General features: G+C 33.0%; 2 protein-coding genes and 1 long non-coding RNA gene across 5 annotated transcripts; 2 read left to right on the top strand and 1 right to left on the bottom strand.

Moving 5' to 3' along the window:
* Positions 1 to 3,647: 3,647 nt before the first annotated feature.
* LOC149475053 (uncharacterized) lies at positions 3,648 to 7,881 on the top strand. Its single transcript, XM_089713949.1, has 5 exons — positions 3,648 to 3,879; positions 5,022 to 5,189; positions 6,129 to 6,186; positions 6,662 to 7,256; positions 7,444 to 7,881. Exons 1-4 carry the CDS (start codon positions 3,829 to 3,831, stop codon positions 6,844 to 6,846), a joined length of 462 nt encoding a protein of 153 aa, XP_089570075.1. The 5' UTR covers positions 3,648 to 3,828; the 3' UTR covers positions 6,847 to 7,256; positions 7,444 to 7,881.
* Positions 7,882 to 9,566: 1,685 nt separating this feature from the next.
* Positions 9,567 to 24,248, bottom strand: LOC149475054 (spermine oxidase-like). Of its 3 annotated transcripts, none has more exons than XM_089713887.1 (8): positions 24,175 to 24,248; positions 20,424 to 20,606; positions 19,953 to 20,162; positions 19,449 to 19,665; positions 14,885 to 15,063; positions 11,776 to 12,046; positions 10,667 to 10,773; positions 9,567 to 9,825 (listed from the first exon to the last, which is right to left on the bottom strand). In XM_089713887.1, the coding sequence occupies exons 1-8, from the start codon at positions 24,222 to 24,224 to the stop codon at positions 9,588 to 9,590; spliced, it is 1,455 nt and encodes a 484-aa protein (XP_089570013.1). In that variant the 5' UTR covers positions 24,225 to 24,248; the 3' UTR covers positions 9,567 to 9,587. The 3 variants fall into 3 exon arrangements, with proteins under 3 accessions (XP_089570013.1, XP_089570014.1, XP_089570015.1); XM_089713888.1 differs by lacking the exon at positions 11,776 to 12,046 and adding an exon at positions 13,092 to 13,356; XM_089713889.1 differs by lacking the exon at positions 24,175 to 24,248 and adding an exon at positions 22,087 to 22,239.
* LOC149475055 (uncharacterized) lies at positions 17,191 to 17,971 on the top strand. Its single transcript, XR_016318142.1, has 2 exons — positions 17,191 to 17,529; positions 17,787 to 17,971. It is a non-coding gene; the product is annotated as an uncharacterized LOC149475055 (long non-coding RNA).
* Positions 24,249 to 24,368: the final 120 nt, after the last annotated feature.

The following is a 24,368-nucleotide window of genomic DNA, read 5'->3' on the forward strand; positions in this document are numbered from 1 at the left end:
GTTGAAACATCAAGAGCTTCATATGGATGGGAAAATATTTCAGTGTCCATACTGTCACTTGAAATATTTCACAAATAAAGCTAAAAGGGATCATGTGAGGATGAAGCATTCTGAAACTTTGTTATCCAGTAAGGGAGATATAGGTACCTACAGCAAGTGAAAATAAGAGCAGTATTGAAATTCAGCTAGACAAGAAAATTCTCAATGATTTTGAGTAATAAGGAATTATTTATAGTATCTTAATGATATGATATTTAGTTATTGGAATATTAAATTATTGTAAAACACTATTACACTGTTTTATTTGCAACCCTCTCTGTCTACTTATTCTTTTGGGTATTTTATTTTTATAACTTAAAAATGCGAATTCTCTACATATAATATATTATAGTCAAATCCTGATACACAATCTCTTCGCGGAAGGACTGGTTTATTTTAGGCTTGGTAAAAGCAATCGGCCATTCCTCATGTCCAAATTTTCTAATGACGTGAAGTGTGAACATGCACACAGCTCTTAGACTACTTTTTTTTTTAATTTTGTGTTGCGTCCTTAGAGTATATTATATACTATCTATAGAGTGCGAACAACCAAGTGGGAACAGTAGGCACAGGTGGGAACAACACGACGTTCCCGCCGCGAGCGCTCGCAGTAGGGATGTCGAAAATGCAATAAGTATCGATATATATCGTATCGATGTTTTTTGAAAATATCAATATCGATATTGATATTTTTATTAAAAAATATCGATATATCGGTATGATTTGACAGAGAATATTCGTGCTCTAAAAATTTATATATTTGGTCTAATCTAATTCAATCATCTTACATTTCTACGGGTAATAATACGGACGGGCAGTTGAAATTGAAATTGACTTACAGAGTTGCCAACTTAAAAACCAAACTATAAAACAGCAAATCAAGTCGACCAAAAACAAAAAATACATAAAATATAATTTGTTATGCCTCCTCTATACTACTCGCGAAGTTCCTCAGCGAAGTACTCGGCCGAAGTTGACTGAAGTCCGCGGTGCTACACTACACACTCGTATACTCGTATGCGTCGAGCGCATACGTTCATATTCAGAACGCACTTCGGGGTAACTTCGTGCCCTTTGACTCGGGCGCAAAAACCGACAGCAAACGGAAGTCGGCCGAGGCGAGGTAAAGTTGGACGAAGTAAGCCGAACTGCCTCTCTACATTATTCTATTCGTCTAACCTCGTTCAACTTCGCGAGTAGTGTAGAGGAGGCATTAAAAGATGTTAGTAAAAAAAAAGTATTTTCTTTTTGGGATTTTTTAATCTTAAAACTTATAAATGTTTATTGGTCTGAAAAAAATATCGGTTTTTATACCTTTTCGATACTAAGAATTTTATATCGATACATCGATATATCGCACTATTAAATATCGCTCAAAAATATCGATATATTGAAAAAATAATATCGATGTATCGATATTTTTTCAACAAGCCTAATCATCAGTGTTGCCAACTCAGTGGAATTTCCACTAGATCTGGTGGTTTAGCTCCCCCATTTAGCGGACAAATATTGGTTTTAGTGGCTAGTGGATTTTCCTAGTGGTTTAGATGAGTTCAATTAGTGGTAAGGTACGACATTCAACCACTAGTAAGATTTACATAAATACTCAAAAAGAACGACTTGAACTATGTGAAACAAGGGTATGATTTTGTGTCATGTTGGTAACAGAACGAACATTCGGGAATTCCCCGAAAATTGTTTGTCTATTTCTTGAATATTTTTGATTATAGACTTTATTACTATTGATATAAAGTATGATTTGATTCAAAAGGTTATAATATGTTTATTCTGTATTTGTGTACAAAAACAATAATTGTCAGTCGGTATTGGCAACGCCGGTAGCTTCTAGCTTGTCGTATTTTAATTAATTTTGTGAAGTAATATGGTTTTACATTAAATATGCCCAAACCACAATACACACAAAAATTTCTTTCACAGAAATCTATTCTTCACATACTGAAACTCTAGAAGAAGCAGATTCTTCTGAAGATGATCTTTAAATGTGTAATAAAATAAAAATTACTTAGTTCAAAATTGTTGTTATTTACAAATAACTCGCAAAAAATTCGCCAACGGGCACTGAATATTTACGTCTCTGGATATTTTTTAGTGTTTTTTCTGGTGGTTTTAAAGACCGATTACTTTATTGGATTTCTGGCTTAGATCATTAAGTAATGGATAACACTCGCAGGCGTTTCCCCTTTTGCCGAGGTATAAGATTATTCGAGTCGAAAAATCTTATGCTTTCATAAAAACTACTTGCGTAATCGATTACAAACACTCTGCGTATTCGTAAAACATCGAAAGGACGTCTGCGAGTGCTCCGCTAAAAATTCCGTTTTGCACTGTCAAGTCTTGCAGAAGCAATTCAAACATGTCTAATATTAAAAAAGATGGAATAACCTTTCATTTGTGTATATTTTTTTATTTTTTTAACGTACATTTCTAATTAAATGCAATTTCTAATAATCGTCGATGTATCGTTTAGCGATATGATCAAGACAAATAATCGAGTCATGTTTACTCGATCATTGATGCGGCCCCACGAGACTATCATGGAAAGAAAATATACAAATTTAATCTTTATGAACTAGGAGATAAAGTTGAATTTAAAACGCGATAATGAACCGCATTCCTTACGAGACTATCTTTTAAAGAAATACAAATTTAATTTAATCTTTATAAAGTAAGTTATAAAGTTGAATTTAGAACGCGATATTGAACCGCACTCCCCACGAGACAACGTGAAATGAAATACAAATTTAATCTTTATGAACTTAGGGATAGAGTTGAATTTAAAAACTCATCGCTTAATAGGTCGTAAATTTTTACGACTTTCGTGACACAAATTATTTTTGTGAATGTGTGATTGTGTTTCAATAGTGTGAGTTACCCTCCCCGCACCAAAATCAGCAGAAAGTTTAGTTAGAACATTTGCCAGCGTACTCCATCCATTACTAATTAATGATCTAAGATTTCTGGTGAGCCACGAGGCTCCAATATGTGGGTTCGAAAAAAAAAGTTGGCAACACTGCTAATCATTTGATTGGTCACAAACGTAGAGTGAGAATGAACCATATAACCATAGTTCATTCTCACTCTACGGTCACAAATGGGTCACAATTAGACATGCGCAAAACAGTACGTCAAATAGTAATGCAACATCACGCATCTCTTCCACGGAAGTGATATTACTCCGTAACATCACACATTACCCGATCGATTTTTAATGAAATGATGACATTAATAATATTATAATGTTTATATCTGAGGTTTATATTATATTAATGGTGATATGTGAAGTATTACAGATCATATTGAAAAATAGCAATAATACCTGCAATACTTATTAGTTATTACATATCGTAAAATTACAATTTAAGTAAATATTTAAAAAATGTAGTTGATTTTCCTTCATACTTGGCCACGTACTTTATGTTGTTTGTTAATAATTATAATGAACGCAAGCAAATGTAAAACAAAATAAAAAAAAGTGAGTGATGCGAGTGATGTTTGTAACTGATGCGTAATGCGTGATGTTGCATTACGTGTCAAAGTGATGTTACTTTTGTACTATTACACGCATTACCTACCCATGTCTAGTCACAATCTGATTTATTTGGCCTTGGCCCTTGTGTTTTACTTTTTCAGAAAATCCTTTGAAATCAGTAAATCTCATTATAAAGTAACTTATAGTTTTTTACTGTTCACATAAAACTGAAAAGGAATGCACAATATAGTTTAATAATTGAAATCATTAATATAAAAACGTATTATGTGGAGGCGAAAATGGGTAAAAATAAGATGATAGCAAAAAGCTGCCCCAAATGCGAATTACAGGTAATATTTTTTACAATGTGTGTGTGATGAGAAATTGAGAAATTCACTTTTTTATTCCCTGATGCTTGTTAATTTATGACTTCAAGTAATAATAATAATTATCGCTTGGATCGACATGGAATTGACATTTTTAAAACATATATTTAAAAACATGAATTTTATAAAAAAACAATTTTTTGTAGATAAGCAACATAAACATAATATATATTGCAATCACGATATAAGCAATGATATGAAAATGTAATTAACTAATGAAATAGATAATTAATTAAATCATTTGGCTAATAAATTAACTATATTATAAAAAATAAAGGATTTTAATTACCTAAGGATCATATTTAAAAAACAAAATACTATCCCATATTGCAAATGCATTCTTACTTGTATCAATATGATATTTAAAAATATATCTAAAAGCCTGTCGGACATCCTATTCCCATAATAATTATGTAAAACTAGCGGTCCGCCCCGGCTTCGCCCGTGGTACATATTTACGTTTTCTCTACATAAGAACCATCCTCGTACTTCAAGTAATATAATAAAAAAAGAATTATCGAAATCAGTTCAGCCGTTCTCAAGTTATGCGCTTACCAACACATTTTGCGATTCATTTTTATATATAAGAAAGAAGATTAAGGATTAGGAAGTTTAGGGTTAAAAGGAAAAATTCATTTACGCGTGTAAAACCATGAGATTCAGCATTTTGTAATGTTAATAAGTAGTCTTATGTGTTCAGGCAATGAAACATTTATATTGCAGTTGTATTTTCTAGTTAATATTTACACTTTTTAAGGTTCCAAAGAGCAAAACAGGATATTACTACGTCATCTGTCTGTCTGTGTGTCTCCAGGCTATATCTCATAAACCGTGATAGCTAGATAGCTGAAATTTTCACAAATGATGTATTTCTGTTACTGCTATAACAACAAATACTAAAAATTTTAACAAATATATTAAGGGAGGGTCCTCACTCCTCATACAGTAAACATGTTTTTTCCTATTATTTGCTCAATTTCAATCACGGTAAAAGGTAGACACTTCAAATTTTCACAGAATATTTACTTGTATATTATGGAACCGTTTGTGCGCGAGTCTGACTCGGACTTGGCCGGTTTTTTTCATCTTTTAATTAAATATTACAGGTGGCAGTTGCATCAAAGTCCTGTAAGTGCGGGCATACGTTTTTCGCAGCCCGTCGAGGCGCGGACTCGCTACCAGCTGTAGAGGATATAAGACGACGAACAGGGAGGATCAAACGAGCGCAGCCACAGTTTTATGATGCGCAACATTATCAGAAACAGAAACGGAAGGTATGGTGACAAACATTATATTTTGTTCGATATTTTTATTAAAACTGGTATAAGTGAAGTCCCGTGTCCCCATAGTGGGGTAAGGGGCAGATGCATTATTCATACATCTGTTTCACTGATCGATTTTCTTTAGGGACAAGAAGGTGATCAGCCTTCTGTGTCCTGCCAGACCGAGACATTTTTTTTTCTTCGTCTCCACCGGGAATCGAACCCAGGACCCCTCGGTTCTACGCTCACGCGTCAACCACTGTACCAAGGAGGCGGTCGAAAACTGGTATAGTGCTGGCAAAATATTTGGACAAAAAGTGGCGTAGTAGGGACAATTTGTGCATTATTTTAGTAAATTTTTATATGTGTAAGCTTCCCCCATAAGGCTAAAAGATGGTCAGGTTAAGTGCTGGCAAATATATGCTTACTGTGCAGTCACAGTATTTGACTAGCTTACCGCCCGCGGCTTCGCCCTCTTTGTCCAATAAATTATATATGTACTAAAACATTCCTCTTGAATCACTCTATATATTAAAAAAACCGCATCAAAATCTGTTGCGTGGTTTTAAAGGTTTAAGCAAACAATAGTACAGAGAAAGCGACTTTGTTTTATACGCTTATTTACACACAAGATTAGGTGTAAGACATTGTTAATTGGCACAAGGAACAAAATTTAAAACTTAATTAAAAATGTATGTGTTCATACCTAAACTGCTAGACCGATTTTGATGAATTTGGTATAGGCTCATAGGAAATATTTTATATCCAAATTCCGAGTGCAAACATCCGCGATTGAAATAGTATGAAACTTTGTACACTTATCAAGGATCGGTGACACATACAATAATTTCACGAGTTTATGCGTGTTTTTTAGTTTTAATTAATAAATTTTTACTTATTTAAATTAATAAGTAGCTTGTAATTGTAATAATTCTTTCTTTCTGATTTCAGTCTCCGAAGAAACGTTCGCTCGACGATGAATTTAAAAATAAGGATAAAAATGAGTCAGGTGAGACATAATTATTATAAACTAGCTGTGCTCCGCGGTTTCACCCGTATTGATCCGCTCCTGTTGGTCTTAGCGTGATGATATATAGCCTATAAATATAGCGTATATATAGTCGCCTTCGATAAATGGGCTATCTAACACCGAAATAATTTTTCAAATCGGACCAGTAGTTCCTAAGATTAGCGCGTTCAAACAAATAAACATACAAACAAACTCTTCAGCTTTATAATATTAGTATAGATAATCAATGATTTTTCATTGGAATTATTCCTTTAATATTTTCTTATTAGTTTTAAATTATTATACAACAGTCAGCAAGCTATATTAAGTGAATATAATGTTTCATTTTTGTAAATATATCATGATTTGTTGCAAACATCGGATAAGTATTATTTTGTATAATGAGTGAGTCTTTAAAATCAATTAACAATTTTAAAGATAATGTTTATATTAAATTAAAATATGTTTTTTACAGCAACAGCCAGGGCCCGTCGCCGCAGGGCCCTACGCAGGGCCAAAAGGTCCCCGCAACAAACGGAACGAACTAGGGACCCCACGCCACAGTTACGGCCGTCACAAATAGCGAGATGCCAGCTCATTTTGTTAGAGATTAATAGGAAAATGCGCGCCGTTACCTGGCAACCGCCGGCTGACGGTTAGAGGCCCTAGTTTGGGGCCCTGGTTTGAGGCCCTAGTTTGGGGTCCTGGTTTGGGGCCCCTGTTTTAGATGATTTTCCATCAATGTGCGAGGATGTGTGGCGAGGAATGTGTTTGTAAATAACCAACAGTATCGCTTCAAACGCTAAACACTTCAAGTTAAATGAAGCGATATGATTGGTTCTTTACAAACACATTCCTCGCATATTATTGGTGGAAAAGCATCTCTTTGTTAATTTTGAGGCCCTGCTTCGTGTAGGCACTGATATAAGGAATTGTTGTTTTCAAAGAATTTATACTTACTGAATGGGTTACATAAAGGCCCTCAAATTTGAATTATGAGTTGCAGATTCATTGTAACCGTTGATTAAAAAGTTACTTTTGCATTTACAACTATTGTAATGATTGAAGAGGCCTTTTTTTTTTTTTTTTTTTTTTTATAGTGGGGAAATCTTCCAAAGATACCCACGGCCCCCGGGGAAGGAGCCGTGGGTTATGTCGGATTCTTACCGACTAAAACCCCACTGTGTTCCGTCGAGCCGCTTTAATGATGGGGCCGCGGGTATTTGTTGGAATTCTTCCGCGACAATGATTGAAGAGGCCTAGAGATAGGGCCTTTCAACTATTGTATAGTAAAAAGTATACACAGTTCATAATAATATATTAACAGTAAACATTCATATGAAACTTGTTACTATTGCGTTAAGAATGCTATACATATTTATTCTTGTATACAATACTAAGTTATATTATTTTCATTTTAATAAATGTAAGAAAATCATTCTCATCCTTTTATTGTATTTTAATTATCACTTTAACTTGAATTACATTGTTTCTGATGTATGATGCTGTCAATTCATTTTTCTAAAAATTAAGCAGGGCCTTATAAAGTTTTGGGGCCCCAAACAATTTAAAACAGCTTTTTAATATTAAAATGCACATGTAAGGTTTTCGCATTGATCATAATTTTATTAGTATATTGTTGTAAATAATATGTAAGGTTATAATTGTAATTTGTAAATACAGGCATTTTAAAAATGTATTTGTTTTATTAAAACCCTAACTTTCTTGTTTGTGTTTCACTGTATCTATACTTCTATACAAATATTATAAAGAGGAAAGGTTTGATTTTTTGTTTGTTTGTTTGTTTGTATGAATTGAATAGGCTCCGAAACTACTTGGCAGATTTGAAAAATTCTTTCACTGTTGGAAAGCTACATCATTTCTGAGTGACATAGGCTAGGTTTTATCCCGGAAATCCCACGGGAACGGGAACTATGCGGGTTTTTTTTGAAAACGCGGGCGAAGCCGCAGGCGGAAAGCTAGTCTATTATAAAGAGGAAAGGTTTGTAATTATGTATGTATGGTTTTCACGCATAAACTACTAGACCGATTTTGATGGAATTTGGCACGGCACAGACAATCTTTAGTCTTTACACCCTGAGAAAGAACATAGGCTACCTTTTATTGCAAAATATGTACCACGGGCGGACCGCTAGTAGTGTATTAATATTATTGAAGTACTTCTTTGGGTGTGCTGAGGTCAAATTTCAAGGTCGCGTCGATTGTGGTAACTGGAATCTTGCGAAAAAAGTTTCACTTCTGACACGGGTGCTCGGCACACACGCTCATTTTTTTTAAATATAGGTAATATGATGTTGTAAGGCAGGATATTCACAAATATAAACTCAAATAAAAGACTAATTCTAGATGTTACCTACATCTGTGTTACTCAACCATGACAAAACTACTGAACGGATTTTGATGAAACTTGTCAGTATTATAGCGCAACAACAACAACACAACCAGTGCAACGCAAGTTATATCTGCTTTTAAATGTGGTGGTGATAACATTGTAGCGAGCTTGAACACAAAATATGTCAGTTCTGTTTTTCATTCCGTTTTCACCAAGGCACCTCGAGGAATATTTAGTATTAAGTTTTATAAATGAAGCAAAATAATTGAAGTAATGGGCAATAGGTATTATGTAATATCTATTATTGATTCATATGAATAGCCGTTATCGCTGAAGTTCGGTAATTGTATAAGAAATATAAAATAATTGACCACAGATTTTTTCGCATGATATATGCATATACAGGGTGTCCCACTATTGGTATACTAAGCTCAAAGGAGGTTATAGTTTTATAGTTTGTGTGATATCCAGTAATTTCAATTTATTCATTAAATTTGCTCACTTATAAACTCACGTTCATTTTACATTCTCTACACAATATAATATGTATCTATCATCTATTTCACAACATAAGTACATTTTATTACATCTCATCAAATGGTGCAACTTATATTTTCACTAACCGTTACTTTTACTGTTAACATGTTTGTTATTGCGAATTAGTGTTAGTGTTGCAGATGAGTTCAGCTATAGGGCCTCTCTTGTGTGAGAAGATTTCGCTATTTTAATTGTGTAATACTATACTGTATAATACACACACTTTGTAATGTTTTATACTTAAAATACTGATATAAACTGAGGTAGAAGCGGCGTACGCTTAAAAACACGTTCCGTTTGAAGTCAGCTAATTATTTAGCTCGTTTTCGTTTAGTCGGTCACGGTGCTATCTCTTTTCGGCTAATGGCTTAAATGTATATTCTATCTTTGTCTAAACGCGGAACGGCTTTGACCGCTAGTTAGTTGTCCATCTACGTCAGTTTATGTATTTATTTTATTTATGTATGTATGGGGAAAAAATAAAAATCACTTGTTCATACAAAACATTTATTTACATTTTACTACTCGGTAATAATCTCATTGCTTCCCTATACCCAGTATCACTTGCTCCAGCTACCGTAGAAAAGTGTATAGGGTTTGTCGCTTCTCCCGCGAACAAAACTCTTGGTGTTCCGGATGAGTCCAGCAATGGGGCCCCTAGGGCCTCTCTTGCGTGAGGATAGTTTGGTGTGTTTAAATTGTCGAAGGTATAACTGCCCCGTGTATACGGGTTACTATACCATTTTGACCTGTAATAAAAAATCAATGATTGTGTATAATTTTGATCGATCTCTAGGTATTTTTTTTTCAGTTTATTATCAGAATGAATCAAACAATAAGGTTTACAAACATATATGTAAGTGTATCTGGGGCCATATTATGACCTTATTTTCAGACAGTTTACGCCGTGAATTGAACTGACTGGCAAATTCATATTATGATCGCAACAACCAGCCCTGGCTATTGCGATTTAAGAGGTCATAATACGGCCCCAGTTGTGAAGTAAAATAGTTATGTTCGTATACAATAATTTATGTAACAATTACGTTGTTAATTAGCACAATAAATTATTAAATAAATACCAGTACTTGGTTGTCGTTGCACAGGGATAAGAATAAAACTAACGTTAGTCGAAATTAATAGTAATAGCGCCATCTATCGGAATTTATAAAATTTGGCGTGATTCAAACACGAATCATGTTAATATCCAGAATCCAGATAGTTTTGTATCATACCAAGTCACAACGTAAATAAAAACAACTTTCGCATTTAGCTAATAAATATAATATAAATAAGTATTGCTAACGATTCGCGGGACAGGGTTAGACGTAAAAAAAAACCATAAAAACAAACTTGAGTGTGTCAAGGGACACCCGGATGGAACGAAGTGTTAAGTTAGAGAGAGACAGGCAGAGAACCACGCGCACGCCGCACGGCTTACAACTCTAGCCAAAAGTGTCGTGACAACTTTTCGCAAGAATTTTTTCCGTCTAGCCCACAACGCGCGAAGGAACTTCGTTCCAACTTGCTTTTTTTTGTTGTGAACAATGTTGATGATTCTTACAATAATTGACGACGATTCTTACTAACCTTAGCATTCCCGTTGGTTCTGGTATATTACTATACTTCTTGCCCATAAATTTCCGAAGTAACTCCATACATTTTCGTATCACGACCTCATCTGGTAATGTTTCTACCTGTATGGGAAATTATTCTTAATTTAACATTTGTATTTTTCGAGTATGTAGTTACGAATTGTTTTTTTTTTAATTGTAAGTTTTGAAAAAAAAAAAATAACAATGATTAATTAACTTAACACGAGCATAAACACGTCCAACCAAATATTATTAAAATTCGTTCAGTCGTTTTTCAGTTACAACTTAGTGATTACACGATTTTATTATTTAATTTACAGGGTCCCTACATCTGAGACTGAGATTTTTGCGTTCTTATAAAAATAACTTTTTTGCATAAAATGTGGAATAACTTATTTACAATTAAAATCTTATCTATTGTAATTTGTAAGTAATAAAAGAAAAAAGAAAAAGCCTTTAATTCAATAAATTGTAAACTGTCACTATAGTTTAACGTAGTTAACATGCATTATTTACTCAATTCAAAAAACATGCAAGCAAATCATACAAAAATACAACATGCCCCTCTAAAAATCACGGTTGGTTTGCGTAAATATTTAAAGTAAAAAAACTTAATAGAGCTACAGTTAATGTTAGTTACTATCTAGATAATATATATCATGCAAAACAATACATAAATATTAGATAAAACGCATTGACATACCATAAACAACTAGACTCACAATCTTCTATTAAAAGATCGTCAAAAAGCGGCATCGTATAAATCATTCATTCAAATTAACACCTTATTTCGTTGCTGTAATGTTCAAAATCTATTGTATCGCTCATTAGAAAACACTCATAGACAATTTTTTAGCGTGTGTGAGTCAAGAAGCTTATATCTAATACACTGGAGATTTCAGTATGAACATTAACTTGTAACAAGAAAATATGACCTTGAAAGACGCCTGTATGTTTTTTTTATCCCTTTCACACCTAGGTAGTTAGTTAGGAGTGAAAGGGATAAAAAACAGATTAGATATAAGCTTCTTGGTGTGAGTCTAGCTGTTTATTCTTAAAGAATGACGTCATATTCATCGGCATTCACTTACATTCTATACTGACCATTTTGCCCACATCACCACTCGTCCATAGAGTTAATGTATTATCTGAACCCATAGGGTTGCTAGCTCCAAGAATTCTAGTTATCCAATAATCTTGCTTAGACACTTTTTCTATATCTTCCAACCTCCATAGGAAGCTGAAGAACAACAATTTCCTGTCCCACCATGCTTTGTCAAATGTCAAAACGACTTTATCCATGACGCCCATAGACATTTTGTCTATGACTGTTCTTTTCTCTATTGGCAACGCGGGTTCGAATAATTTTTCATGTCTGGAAACACCGAATTTGAATGAATGATTCGTTTTAAAACAATTTTGAAAATCTGTTACTTATAGGTTTGATATTGAAGAAGAAAATGTTCACATTGTTTTCAATTTGAATTTTGATAACAATTTGTAAATAGAATTATATTTTCGTAAATGATATTCAAAAAATGTGAAAATTAACCATTCGGTTTATCGATGTGTACATGATAGTTTTGAATTTTCTTATAAAATTGCATCCGTTGTTTTGTAAATAACAGTATTTTTAATTATTTGTGGTAAATTTGGAATTTAGTTTATTTTCTTGTATCTTTTAATTATATATTCATGTATTTTTGTGCATGTATATATCACTTAACTTTATGGAGCATTGTTTGATTTATATTTAGCGTGTTTGTGAATATCCGATTCTTTATAATGATTTTTCACATTACATTATAGTAATAATTCTAGAACTTTCACTTAAAATATCACATTCAGCACTTCCATTTTTTCAGCGCTATTTTGATCAAATTTATGACGATTCCAGAATAATTTAATTATAAAAATCATCTATCTTCCAACATGTTTTCATTTTTATGGCATTGTTTAGTACCTTCGCTCCATTGAAGCATGCCTTAATTCCTCATCTTATATATAAAATTCTCGTGTCACAATGTTAGTCTGCATACTCCTCCGAAACGGGTGGACCGATTCTCATGAAATTTTCTGTGCATATCGGGTAAGTCTGAGAATCGGCCAACATCTATTTTTCATATGTACCACGGGCGAAGCCGGGGCGGGCCGCTAGTAATATATAAATTCGATCTTCATAATGGTACTGTTTACTTAATATATTTTTTATAATTCCAATGATAATTAAGCACCCATGCTTTTATTGAACATGATTTTTTTAAATACAAATCCGTCATTTTACCATTAGCTATGCCAATGATTAGTGAACCCTTGTGACTCCTTCACACATCACATGCACATACATATATTACATTATATGTCATGTATTTCATTATGATATTCACCCCTATCCCCATGCATTAAGGTTCAATACTGACCGTCCGAGCGTCATCACCCGTCGTCCAAAAGCTTATAGTCCGATTCGACGCCATACAAGGTCCTATATCTATGAATCTCCTCAACCATTTCTCGTCATCTCCCAAACTTTTAATATCATCCTCATTCCATAATAAACCGAAGTATTTGTTCTCCCACCAACGCTCCGCAAATTGTAAAACTATTTTATCTACCAATCCTATTGTCATTTTGTCTATGGCCGTTATTTTGTCTTCTGGCAACTCTGGTGAGAATAGTGTCGAATGTCTGTACCAAAAAATGACGTTTAAATCGAATTGACATTTCAGTTAATCGTTCGAAATTTGAAATATCAGTTTTATGCAGCCAAATGTGAAAGAATATGTGAATGAAATCTCTAGGTCGTGGTCTTTAGATATATCTGGTGATAACAACTTGCTGTGGTGAAATGTGGAGGGGATTACTGCGCTTGGATATACACGTCCATTATTAAAATATTACTCAGTTAAATTGAGCTATAATTCGTTATTTTTCTTCTGCACAGGTTTCGGCTAGCGCAAATAATCATTCATTCATTCATTCAATTATCATGGCAAATTTTGAATGTACGGGTGTTTTTTTTTTCAGTTTATTTTAAAGTGTTTTGAAGTTCAAATTTTTTGGTAGCATCTGTCATTAATTATAAGCCATATTATGTATATTTAGAAATCCTTCAATGATAATTTCAATTTCATACTGATTTAAATCCTTTGAATTAATGCGTTCGAAATAATACAAGAAAGAACAAATTCAATTATTTATAATCCATAACCGTTTAAGATCCATGCAATCATTTAAGTCAACCTTCACCAAATATAATAAACCCGTTCCAAATACTAACTTAAACATTAGGTAACTATTCACTCTACTAGACTTTATATTTAAACACATCCCTTCGATATTCCAAATCTCATATCCCGATTATTTAATTTCCAACCCTATTCCAAAGTAATAAAGTTCATTTCAACTGACCGATATAACATCATTCCCGACTATCTAAAGCGTCAATGTCAAATTAGACGCTATACATCCGTCCTCACTGGGATCGGGAATTGCCATTTAAGAAAGAAAAGAGAAGGTTCTATATCATGTAACCTTTTTAGTAATTTTTCATCTGTTTTCAATGTGAACACACCAACAACATGAAGTATTTATTTTCAATGGTTCTTGAATTTTACAACTATTTTATCCGCGTAAATCATTGTTATTTTGTCTATGGCGGATATTTTTTCTTATGGCAACTCCGGTGTGAAAGTGTTTGATGTCTGTAATGTTTTGCTTTTTGAATTGATTCCGATTTTAAAGTTTATATTTTTAATTTTAGATCTTTGTTTTATGAAGGAAACTGAACTGTTGATTCTTTATAGTTTTGATATGATTAAAATAAATGGTCATATTTAAACGTAGAATTTAAAACGCGCTGTTATTTTATAACTTTTTAATACCTTCCTTGAAGCGCGCATAACTCTCATTCGTTATTTTTGTTAACATATTTTCATTTTTATTGTTATTTTAATGCATATCTAACACACCTGACAAGTAAAGGTACATAATTATCGAAGCTGATTCTCTAAATATACTGCACTACAAAACATCTACTATCTTCTACATACTATTACAAAAAAAAATGCCAATAAAATGTATCTACCCTAACCCTTCACTTTTTACTTGCTACACTCCTTAATGAACGAATGATAAAATGAATGAATGCATAAGATCTACTACCCATAACCTTAAAAATGACATATTAAGTGAATAATAATTGAATAAAACTCACCGTTCCTTTAAAACACCCAACGACACGGTGACGATAACATGTCGTGCGGTGTAACTCTGTCCTCCTTCACACTCTACTATAACATTGCCTGTACTATTACGTGGCCATATAATCCTTGATACCGGCGAATTTAGCTTAATATCTAGGTTTGGCAAGCCTGGGCCGTTGTTGTAAGTGTTCTGAAATATTTTATTAATAGAATTTAATAGTATAAAAGCCCCTTTACGAACAACATAAAAGGGTATGTTTGAATCTGAGGAAAAAAAATGTATGCATGTACTAGTACACACGTAAGAAGTGAAATTTCTTTATGACCTTAAAAATGTCACGAGTATGGCGTAACGCAAAAATGTCACGCGTACGTCGTAACGCAAAAATGTCACGCGTACGGCGTAACGCAAAAATGTCACGCGTACGGCGTAACGCAAAAATGTTACACGAAATTTTTGTCCAACCCCGATAAAGAAGTTTCACTTCAAAAACTGATTCAAATGTAAATAATCTTACTGTGTTTTATAGCCCATATATTGAATTAGTCTATTGACTATTTAACATGTTCGACTTATGTGATATGATATCGTGGCGCTTCAGTAATAAAAAAAGTGTGTGCGTGTAACCTTTACGCGCGATTGAAGTAAAACTTCTTTGGCGTTGACGACATATATCACTGAAATGATTAAATATTAACTTAAATAAATAAATATTATATTATAATTTAATTATATTTATTATTCATGTGCTTTACAAAGATTATTTAAATGTTATATTAATATTATTCATTCGAAACAGGTCAGAATGTCATCATAATTTCTTACGTACGAAATTATAGGTTTGTGGTAACTATAATGTGAAACATAAATTTTACTCTCTAAATTTGCTACTTTTCTTGAAAATACAGCATCTATCGTTGTACCGCAACGCGTTGTTGAATGAAGTCGAGAAGTATTCATAGATAAATCAAATTTTTCTTCTAAAAAATCAATTAACGGCTGAGATTCCTGAGAGCGAAAATTAACATTAAAATCTCCAGTTAGAATCATCGGTAATTCATGATAATTACTATTTAAAAGTCGAGAACCTTCAATTGTGAAGTGAAGGGCTCTTTCAATTTATGCGTTTCGTATCGGACCGCTACAGTGCCGAAGCGGTGCGTTTGTCGTACGGCGCACGGCCGGTCGTTTGTTTTCATACAAAATGCACGGTGCGGCAACAGTGCGGCGTCCGTACCGCGAACGCTCGACAGCAGGACGGCAACGTCGCAAGTCCCATAGGGATGTCGGAAATGCAATAAAGTATCGATATATTATATCGTATCGATGTTTTTTGAAAATATATCAATATCGATATTGATATTTTTATTACAAAATATCGATATATCGGTATGATTTGTCATTTGACAGAGAATATTCATGCTCTAAAAATTAATTTTTTGGTCTAATCTAATTCAATCATCTTACATTTCTACGGGTACTCAAGTATAGAAATACGCGCGTTTTGAGGTTATAATGTATAAGTCAGTCGTGGTAATTATACGGACGGGCAGTTGAAATTGAAATTGACTAACAGAGTTGCCAACTTAAAAACCAAACTATAAATTTAAAACAGCACTAGCATACAAACGCACGGCAGTTAGATACGCTTTCAATTTAAGCGTTTGGTAACGGACTGCTACCGTACTGCAACGGCACGGCAGCGGGTTATAACTAGCGGCACGGAAAACGTGCGGCAGCGGTCCGATACGAAACGCATAAATTGAAAGAGCCCGAAGTAATTGCTGATGAATAAATTTTATGATATTTGTCAGGCTAGTATATTTTGTAGAAATATAAATAACAACGATAATCACAGGTTGGTCATTCGTATTAACACATCGAACCAAGGCGATGTCACCAATTTGTGAAACCTCATCTGAAATTTGTGATAATATAGTTGGTGAAATATTTTGAATTGGTGTTACATTGTTCAGTGTATCTGTAGATGAATGATATACAGCTACTCCACCAGCAGTTGAGTTGGGTCGTTTTATTGGGTAACGCAATAAAAATTTTCAATAAGAATTTGTTCGTCATTTTTCATCCAAGTTTCGGAAAATAACAGCAATGTGGACCTTTTTAATACTTTATCATTCAGATCAGAAACATGAGCACGTAAACTTTGGCAGTTGAAGGAAAATAGTGTAATGTTACTCTCATTTACAAGGTTATATAATTCTTCCTGTTGTGTTATTAGGCGAGAATTTGAAAGTCTTTACAATTCACACTGTAAATCAACTATTCCCCCTGGACGCTTTCTTCCATGATAAAAGGAGATTGCTCTGCGCCCATACATTGTTCGCCCTGGAACCAAGAACATCCGAAAATTATATTTTGTGTTGTCGATCATTAGTAAACTCCTAAATGATCTTATTTTTATAGCGGACTAGCTGCAGAATAGATATATTCCAAAAAAAGAATCAGATTTTGAGGTTATAATGGAACCATAACAACGAATATTAGATATTAGTTTTTCATAGCTTAGTGATTTTTAAGAAACTGAAAAGCAATATATCATAATATATTTAGCTATTTTAAGCACCTCCCTAGATAATTGGGTAGGTACCTATGCAGTTTTTTTTCTAAAGCCTAAGTGTATAATGTAAGTTAAACGTTTAAATGCATAGAATCTATTAACAGGTACCTGTATTCTAAGAATTCGTTTAGGAATGAGAAAAAATAGTAAATAGAAGCGGCGCATGCTTGAACAGCGCAAACGTGTGACTTGTTAACCAGCCTTACCAATTTTGTACCTAGTAAGTTGTTGTTAAACCTAGTCCTTCATTAACTTATTATGTTGGATTATGAAATAAAACACATACTTATTTTAATTTCATGTTTATTGTTCATCATCTAAATTGGCAAAATAGCCAAGTCGTAGGTAATATGCAATATAGTCCCAAAAGTCACCAAAACACACCGATACAAATAATTACAAACAGCAAGCGACGCTATTGTAATCATCAGTAGACTGACAGCACTGACAGTGACAAGTGACTAGGGATGACGATCAAAGATCGATTAATCGAAGAATCGATTTTTCAGGTCCAATAGATCGTTTAAAAAAAAAAACTGATTTTACTGTTAAGAGATCATTTATTAATTATCTTTCTTGTTTTTCATAAAATGGATAATATTTACATTATAAATGTAAACTTGAAAAATAAAATAGATTTTTATAAATCGATCTTTTAGACCACGATTTTTTGTAAGTCGATACATTGGCTTACGATTTGAATCGATTTAAAATCGATTTAAATTATACTTTATGGAAATTAAAAATTCAGTCGGACGATTACAATCAATCGTCCATCCCTATTCTTTATCGACACGACATGACGTTTGGTGAAGATGGCGGCCATTAATGTTATTAATCGCGTAAAATACTTTTTATTGTTCATTTTGGCATACAGCTAGTCCGTGTTACAAATGTATTTGCAACTAATATAATAAAATAGACAGTTAATTATCGTGTATTCCAATCCATTTTGTTGCATAGGGCCATTCCGGACATTGTCCTTTGTTGTCATCGGTGTTTGAGTCAATGAACAATCCATTTATATCAGTTACTCGTGATAATGCTACATATAACAGCTGCTGACTGTGACTTTTATTGTATTCATAAACGATTTGATCAAAAGTACCACCTTGAGACTTATGTATTGTAAGCGCACAAGCAGATACTAATGGAAAGTGATTTCTCTTTGCAAATATTGTCTTATTTCTATTCATTGGTACAGATGACGATCTTCGTAAAATTGGGACTGCTGTTCTACTAATGTTTAGAGTTTGAATATGATGGGCAGCTTTTTTCCTAATTTTCTCTCCTATCTTACCAGGAAACTCAAGCCATAAGCGTATGATGTTATCACTGTCATCACGTTCAATATACACTAACTTTCCAACACAACCGTTGGCTAAGCCATCAGATACTTACATCAATATTGGTTGTAATAATGTAAAATTTGTTAAGAACTAATATTATTTCATAAGGCGATCCTCCTGTATCAATAACTGACATTTTATGAAATTGTTGGCGTACATATGCTTCTTGTTCAACTGAATGACAACCTATATACATATCTGTTGCTATGGATACTACTTTGTCTTCAGCAATATTTAAAATAGATTGATTATAATCCGCAACATGTTTATTTTTATTTTTAATTTACTTATTTTAAAAGTAATAAATAAACAAGTATATTTAGAGATTTTCAAAAAATTTTGCAATTTAAAATAATGTTTTTAAAACTGTTGAATTTGAAAATAAATAATCCTAATTGATTATGATATTTGCCACTAGCTGGCGTATAAGTCAAGAAGCGTGTAGTATATGACATATACTTACAACCAATCAGAATTATTATTTTTAAATGGCGGAAACTACACAGACTTCAGTAAGCGTTACTTCCGTCAGAAAAAAAATCTGAGTTACTCCCTAGTCGCGCCTAAAGAAGTTTTACTTCAATAAGATAAATGAGTGTTAAAAAAATGCGTGTTTTAGAGACAACTTGTGTGTGTTGTTTACTCACCAAAAGAATCTCAAAAAAGGTCTTATACCCATATCTATGCCAACTCATATGCTGATGTCCACCTAACTCTTTGAAAGCCGACTTTGCACTAACATCGGTCCAGTCGTTTGACCCTTCATAATTATTAACAATCAGGTTCATAAAGTTTAAAAACTCCTTTATAAACGTCTGATTGTTTTCCAATTCGGGATATTTGATTTTAATGTGTTCCATGAATCTAGAAGTTAAAAAAAAATGCTTAAAAATAATGTTATTGGGAAAGCGTAGACATTTTTGTGTTTTGACGTGTAATCGGTTACAAGTTACAACAGCTTCTACTAGTACTAATAAATATTTATTTAAAAAAAACATGCTCATAAAATAAATTCATGAAATAATTATATCAGTCTGTTTAAAGTGTCTGTTTAAAGTGTCAGTCAGTTTAAAGTGGGTCAAAATCGAGTCTATAGGAATCGGTTACATACAATCATACAGGTGAAGCTAATATGACGTTAAAACACTCACTTGCCAGTAATAAATTCGCCCAAAGACAACGGTTTATCCGTCGCAGTGACAGCTTGATCATGACAGAACGCGACTAGTTCGGAAATCAACGTATTATTGCCTTGACTCCCATCTGACCTGTACACTTCGAATTCCAAATCTTGGTCTAGTAATGGTATGTTGTTGTCTATGGCCATTTGGTATACTCTGCTGTTCTCTGTGCCGTGAATCCTGGAAAATAATTTATATAATCTATATTACTTATTTATTTTTATATTATTAAGCTGATTTTGTTTGTTTGAACACGCTAATCGCAGGAACTGCTGATCCAATTTGAAAAATTATTTCGGTGTTAGATAGCCCATTCATCGAGGAAGGCTATAGGCTATATATCATCACGCTAACTCCAACAGGAGCTGAGCCTCGCGGGTGAAACCGCGGGGCGCAGCTAGTAAACTATAAAGACAGCCATTATGCTACTTTTACACTCACCATTCAGCCCCCTCCTCTATAAACCCATCTCCAAAGGGTACAGTCTTCACTCTACCCCCTATTCTGTCCATAGCCTCGAGGCCCAACACTCGCTTGCCGGCCCGCGCGAGTGTAGACGCAGCCGTCACCCCGGCAGCGCCGAGACCGACGACAATCGTATCGTATGATTCTGGCATGGCTTGACTGGAAAATAGATTTAAGAACATGTAACGTATAAGAAAATCACCACTTCATAGCCTATAAAACAGAAATAAACTGGTAGGAATAAGTTAGTCAGGTTGCCGCAGCAGGCAGGCTCAAGGGTGCTTTTAATTAATAATGTGTGAGGAATGTGTTTTTAAATAACCAACAGTATAGCTTCAAACCTCAAACTAAATGAAGTAATGATTGGTATTTACAAAAAAAATTCCTCGCTACGTTATTGGTGGAAAACCCACCTTGGTGGAGCACCCTTATACTGAAGTACAATTCCGCGTAATTTATTACGTCACGCCTATAAACGCCTAATATATATATATCTTCGTCTTCAATCTTCATACAAACAACTCATCTTAAGTCTAAAGTTCTCTAAAACATACAAAACTTTTAAAATACAAGTATTGATTACACACATTAACATGTTTAAACTATGTACGTCTACATTTAACCGAATTATTATTACTAAAAATATGTACATTATAAATACCCTATTACCAACAGAACGTACATTTTAAACACAGTATAACTACACACATTCTTAAAACTTTTAACAGGGAATAACTTTAATAGACTATTCTTAACTAAACTCATAACTGTTTATTTACAAAGCTTAACACAAAATGGTTTATAATCAACAAAAGGGTATAATTAGGAAGCTATTTATTAATGAGTTAAATATTTTCTATGAATTGTTAATTAGGAATCCAGTTTTATTGATTATATTTGACGAATTATGTAACTAAATGACCCTGCGAACATAGTAGATACTAGGTACCAGATTTTATTGTAATTTACATAAATAAATAGAAAAATACGTTCAAATCATCGTATTTTGGAGGTGTATGTTTTATTTATAGATTTACTTAACCCATCTACATATAGGTACTAATATTATAAAGCTGATGAGTTTGTTTGTTTGTTTGAACGCACTAATCTCGGAAACTACTGGTCCGATTTGAAAAATTATTTTGGTGTTAGATAGCCCATTTATCAAGGAAGGTTATAGGCTATATATCATCACGCTATGCAGATGAAGAAGCATGGGCACACACTTACTACATAAGAATAGAGGTGCCATAATATGCGTCGTTGCCGCACTCTATTCTATTTACCAGCAAATAAGAAATTAAATAGTCTAATCATTTCTCTTCAGAAATTTACAGTGAACATGGTTTACGCCCAATGCATATAATTAATATGACGCAAGTCTGCAAGGCTTAATATAGTCACACTAAATAGTCGCTAACGCTAATATAGTCTCATTTCGTAGTTTGTCCAATTAGCGTATTAATTTGATTACAGTCTAATTTTCGTCTTAAAGTCTTAGTTTTTTATCAATTAATTTGATTATAGTCTATTTTTTACATAGTGAAACAAAGATAATTAACTTTTTTGATCAATTATCAGTTCTTATCAACAATCTCTCAAAATGTTAATATGAGAATTATCTATCAAAGAAAATTACCTTTATCTAATCTGATTTCCCGTCAGATGCGTTCCTATAAATGTATTAGAACTTTTTTACTGTGAATATAACTTGTTTCATACAAAATCACTTCTAAATTGATTTGTTTTGATTAACGCATCCGAAATATAACCTCAGTCGTGTTACGTCATTCTCAGCTGATAAGCCTGACCACAGAGTCCACAGAACACATATGACACATGACAGATGTCTTTGATCATTGCCATAACGAAAATTATAGAAAAGGTGACATTTGCCATTCAAGGTAAGATTAATTTAAATTAATAAGTTTTGTACTTGTTATAATAAAAATTTGTTTATACATATTCCGGTTTCATTAATTACTTACTTGGTTTATTTATGTCAATAAATAAAGAATTCCTCATTTGGAAGTGTAAGGGCGTACTTATTCAGAAAGAAAGCTTGAAACTTATAAGCGCTTATCGGCGCTTGTCATGTTCATATATTTTCCTGCGCGGGTTACCAGCGCTGACATGCGCCGATAAGCGCTGACATGCGCCGATAAGCGCTTATAAGCGCTTATAAGTTTCAAGCTTTCTTTCTGAATACGCCCTAAGATTATTTTTTTCACGAATGATTAATGATTTTAAACCACAGTTTTACATAGTTCAAATAATTTAATAAAATAAACTAAAGCTAAAGCCCTAATGTTACGAATATTTGTGTTGTCATTAGAAAACAAAACACATTTGAAAAACAGCGCCACAGTATACATACTACGAACAGTAAGACAATCTGAGCCCCATAAATTAATAATAAAGCACTCACGAAGCAATAGCCAATAGGGTTGTTACTTTTTTGTTACTCATTTTTTTTTCTTTAAACATGTGTTATTATCTGCAGTGATCTGTAGTGACCATACTTTGACCATCATAAAGAAATTAATAATAAAGTTTAAATAAAATTTATATATTATACAAAGTTATTTCAATGATTTTTTTTATTATGGTAAATGTATGATGTATGTACATTATGTCATCGCGCGAGTACGAACTGAGCAAAAAATTGCAATAAAACGTACTATGAGGATTGGACTTTCGCAACTGTTTGTATGTGTATATCCCAAGAAGCATAAATCTAAAACACGTAGGTATATCCTGACAGTACGGAACCACAGTATTACCATTATAATGGTAATACTGTGACGGAACGTTTTCCTGGAAAATATATAATGTTATCTATTGAAGGTCACAATAACAAGATAATGCTATTGTTTGTTTATGATAGAATCGATGATATTGTAAGTAATTACCACAGTACACAGACCGAACAGTAAAGCAACTATCTCTGTAACAAATTTCATCCAAATCGGTCTAATTTTTGAGGCCTGAAATAGAAACAAGCTGACAAATGGACAGGAGTTAGGTACTTTCGCATTTATTAAGTATATTAGTTAGGATGAAAAAACGTGATATTATGTAGGTAATTATCAAAAGACACAAACCTGGATTAGGTAAGTTCGATGGCAATGTTCTGGTTATTTTTTAATATTTTTACGGGAATAAATATAGAGCAATTTATAAATAAATAATTCATGTAAGATTGTTATTCTTACCTCTATAAATTTTAACTAAAGTATACACACTCGTTGAATTTTATGGCATTCAAATGCTTTATAAATTCATTCTGAAAGAATAGAAAACATATAAGTACATATTTGTTTATGTACTTTAATGAACCCGTTTGAGTCTATTCCTAACTTATCATTTGCTATGCGTGTCAAAGGTGATATTTTATCAGTTTTATTGACTGTTTATTATGTATTATTTAAGTTAATCTGTTTTGTGATAACCTGTATTTTTAAAATACACTTAAAATACTAGCACTTATACTATTATATTACTATAAATTAATTCCCGACAAGTTTTTCTTAATAATATTGAATATAAAAGATTTTTTTTTTAATAATTAATATTAGTTAAAAAATCAACAAATTATTGTATTGTCACCGATACTTTGAATTAAATCTATCGCTTTATATGTTAAAATCGCGTCTCAATGAGTCGGTTACATAAAAACATTCCCAAAGTTAATATGTAGTAAAATAATAACGTTTTAAAAACATACCCAAAGTTGGCCAGCCCAAGAACAACCAGCATTCGAATTGACATCCACATCACGACTGATTTCACACGAGACAAAACATATTATGTATAGGACATAAAATTATCTAATAATCTACAGCATCCAGCGTGTTGTTATTGAGGAAATCTTCATTAAATATATTGCATTTTGGACCGAACAAGACAAGTCGAAATTTC

The sequence above is a fragment of the Colias philodice genome, chromosome 31, assembly GCF_061535455.1.
Source record: "Colias philodice isolate Cphi_HAF_F1 chromosome 31, ilColPhil1 Martin Lab GWU primary, whole genome shotgun sequence".
Lineage (NCBI taxonomy): Eukaryota > Metazoa > Arthropoda > Insecta > Lepidoptera > Pieridae > Colias > Colias philodice.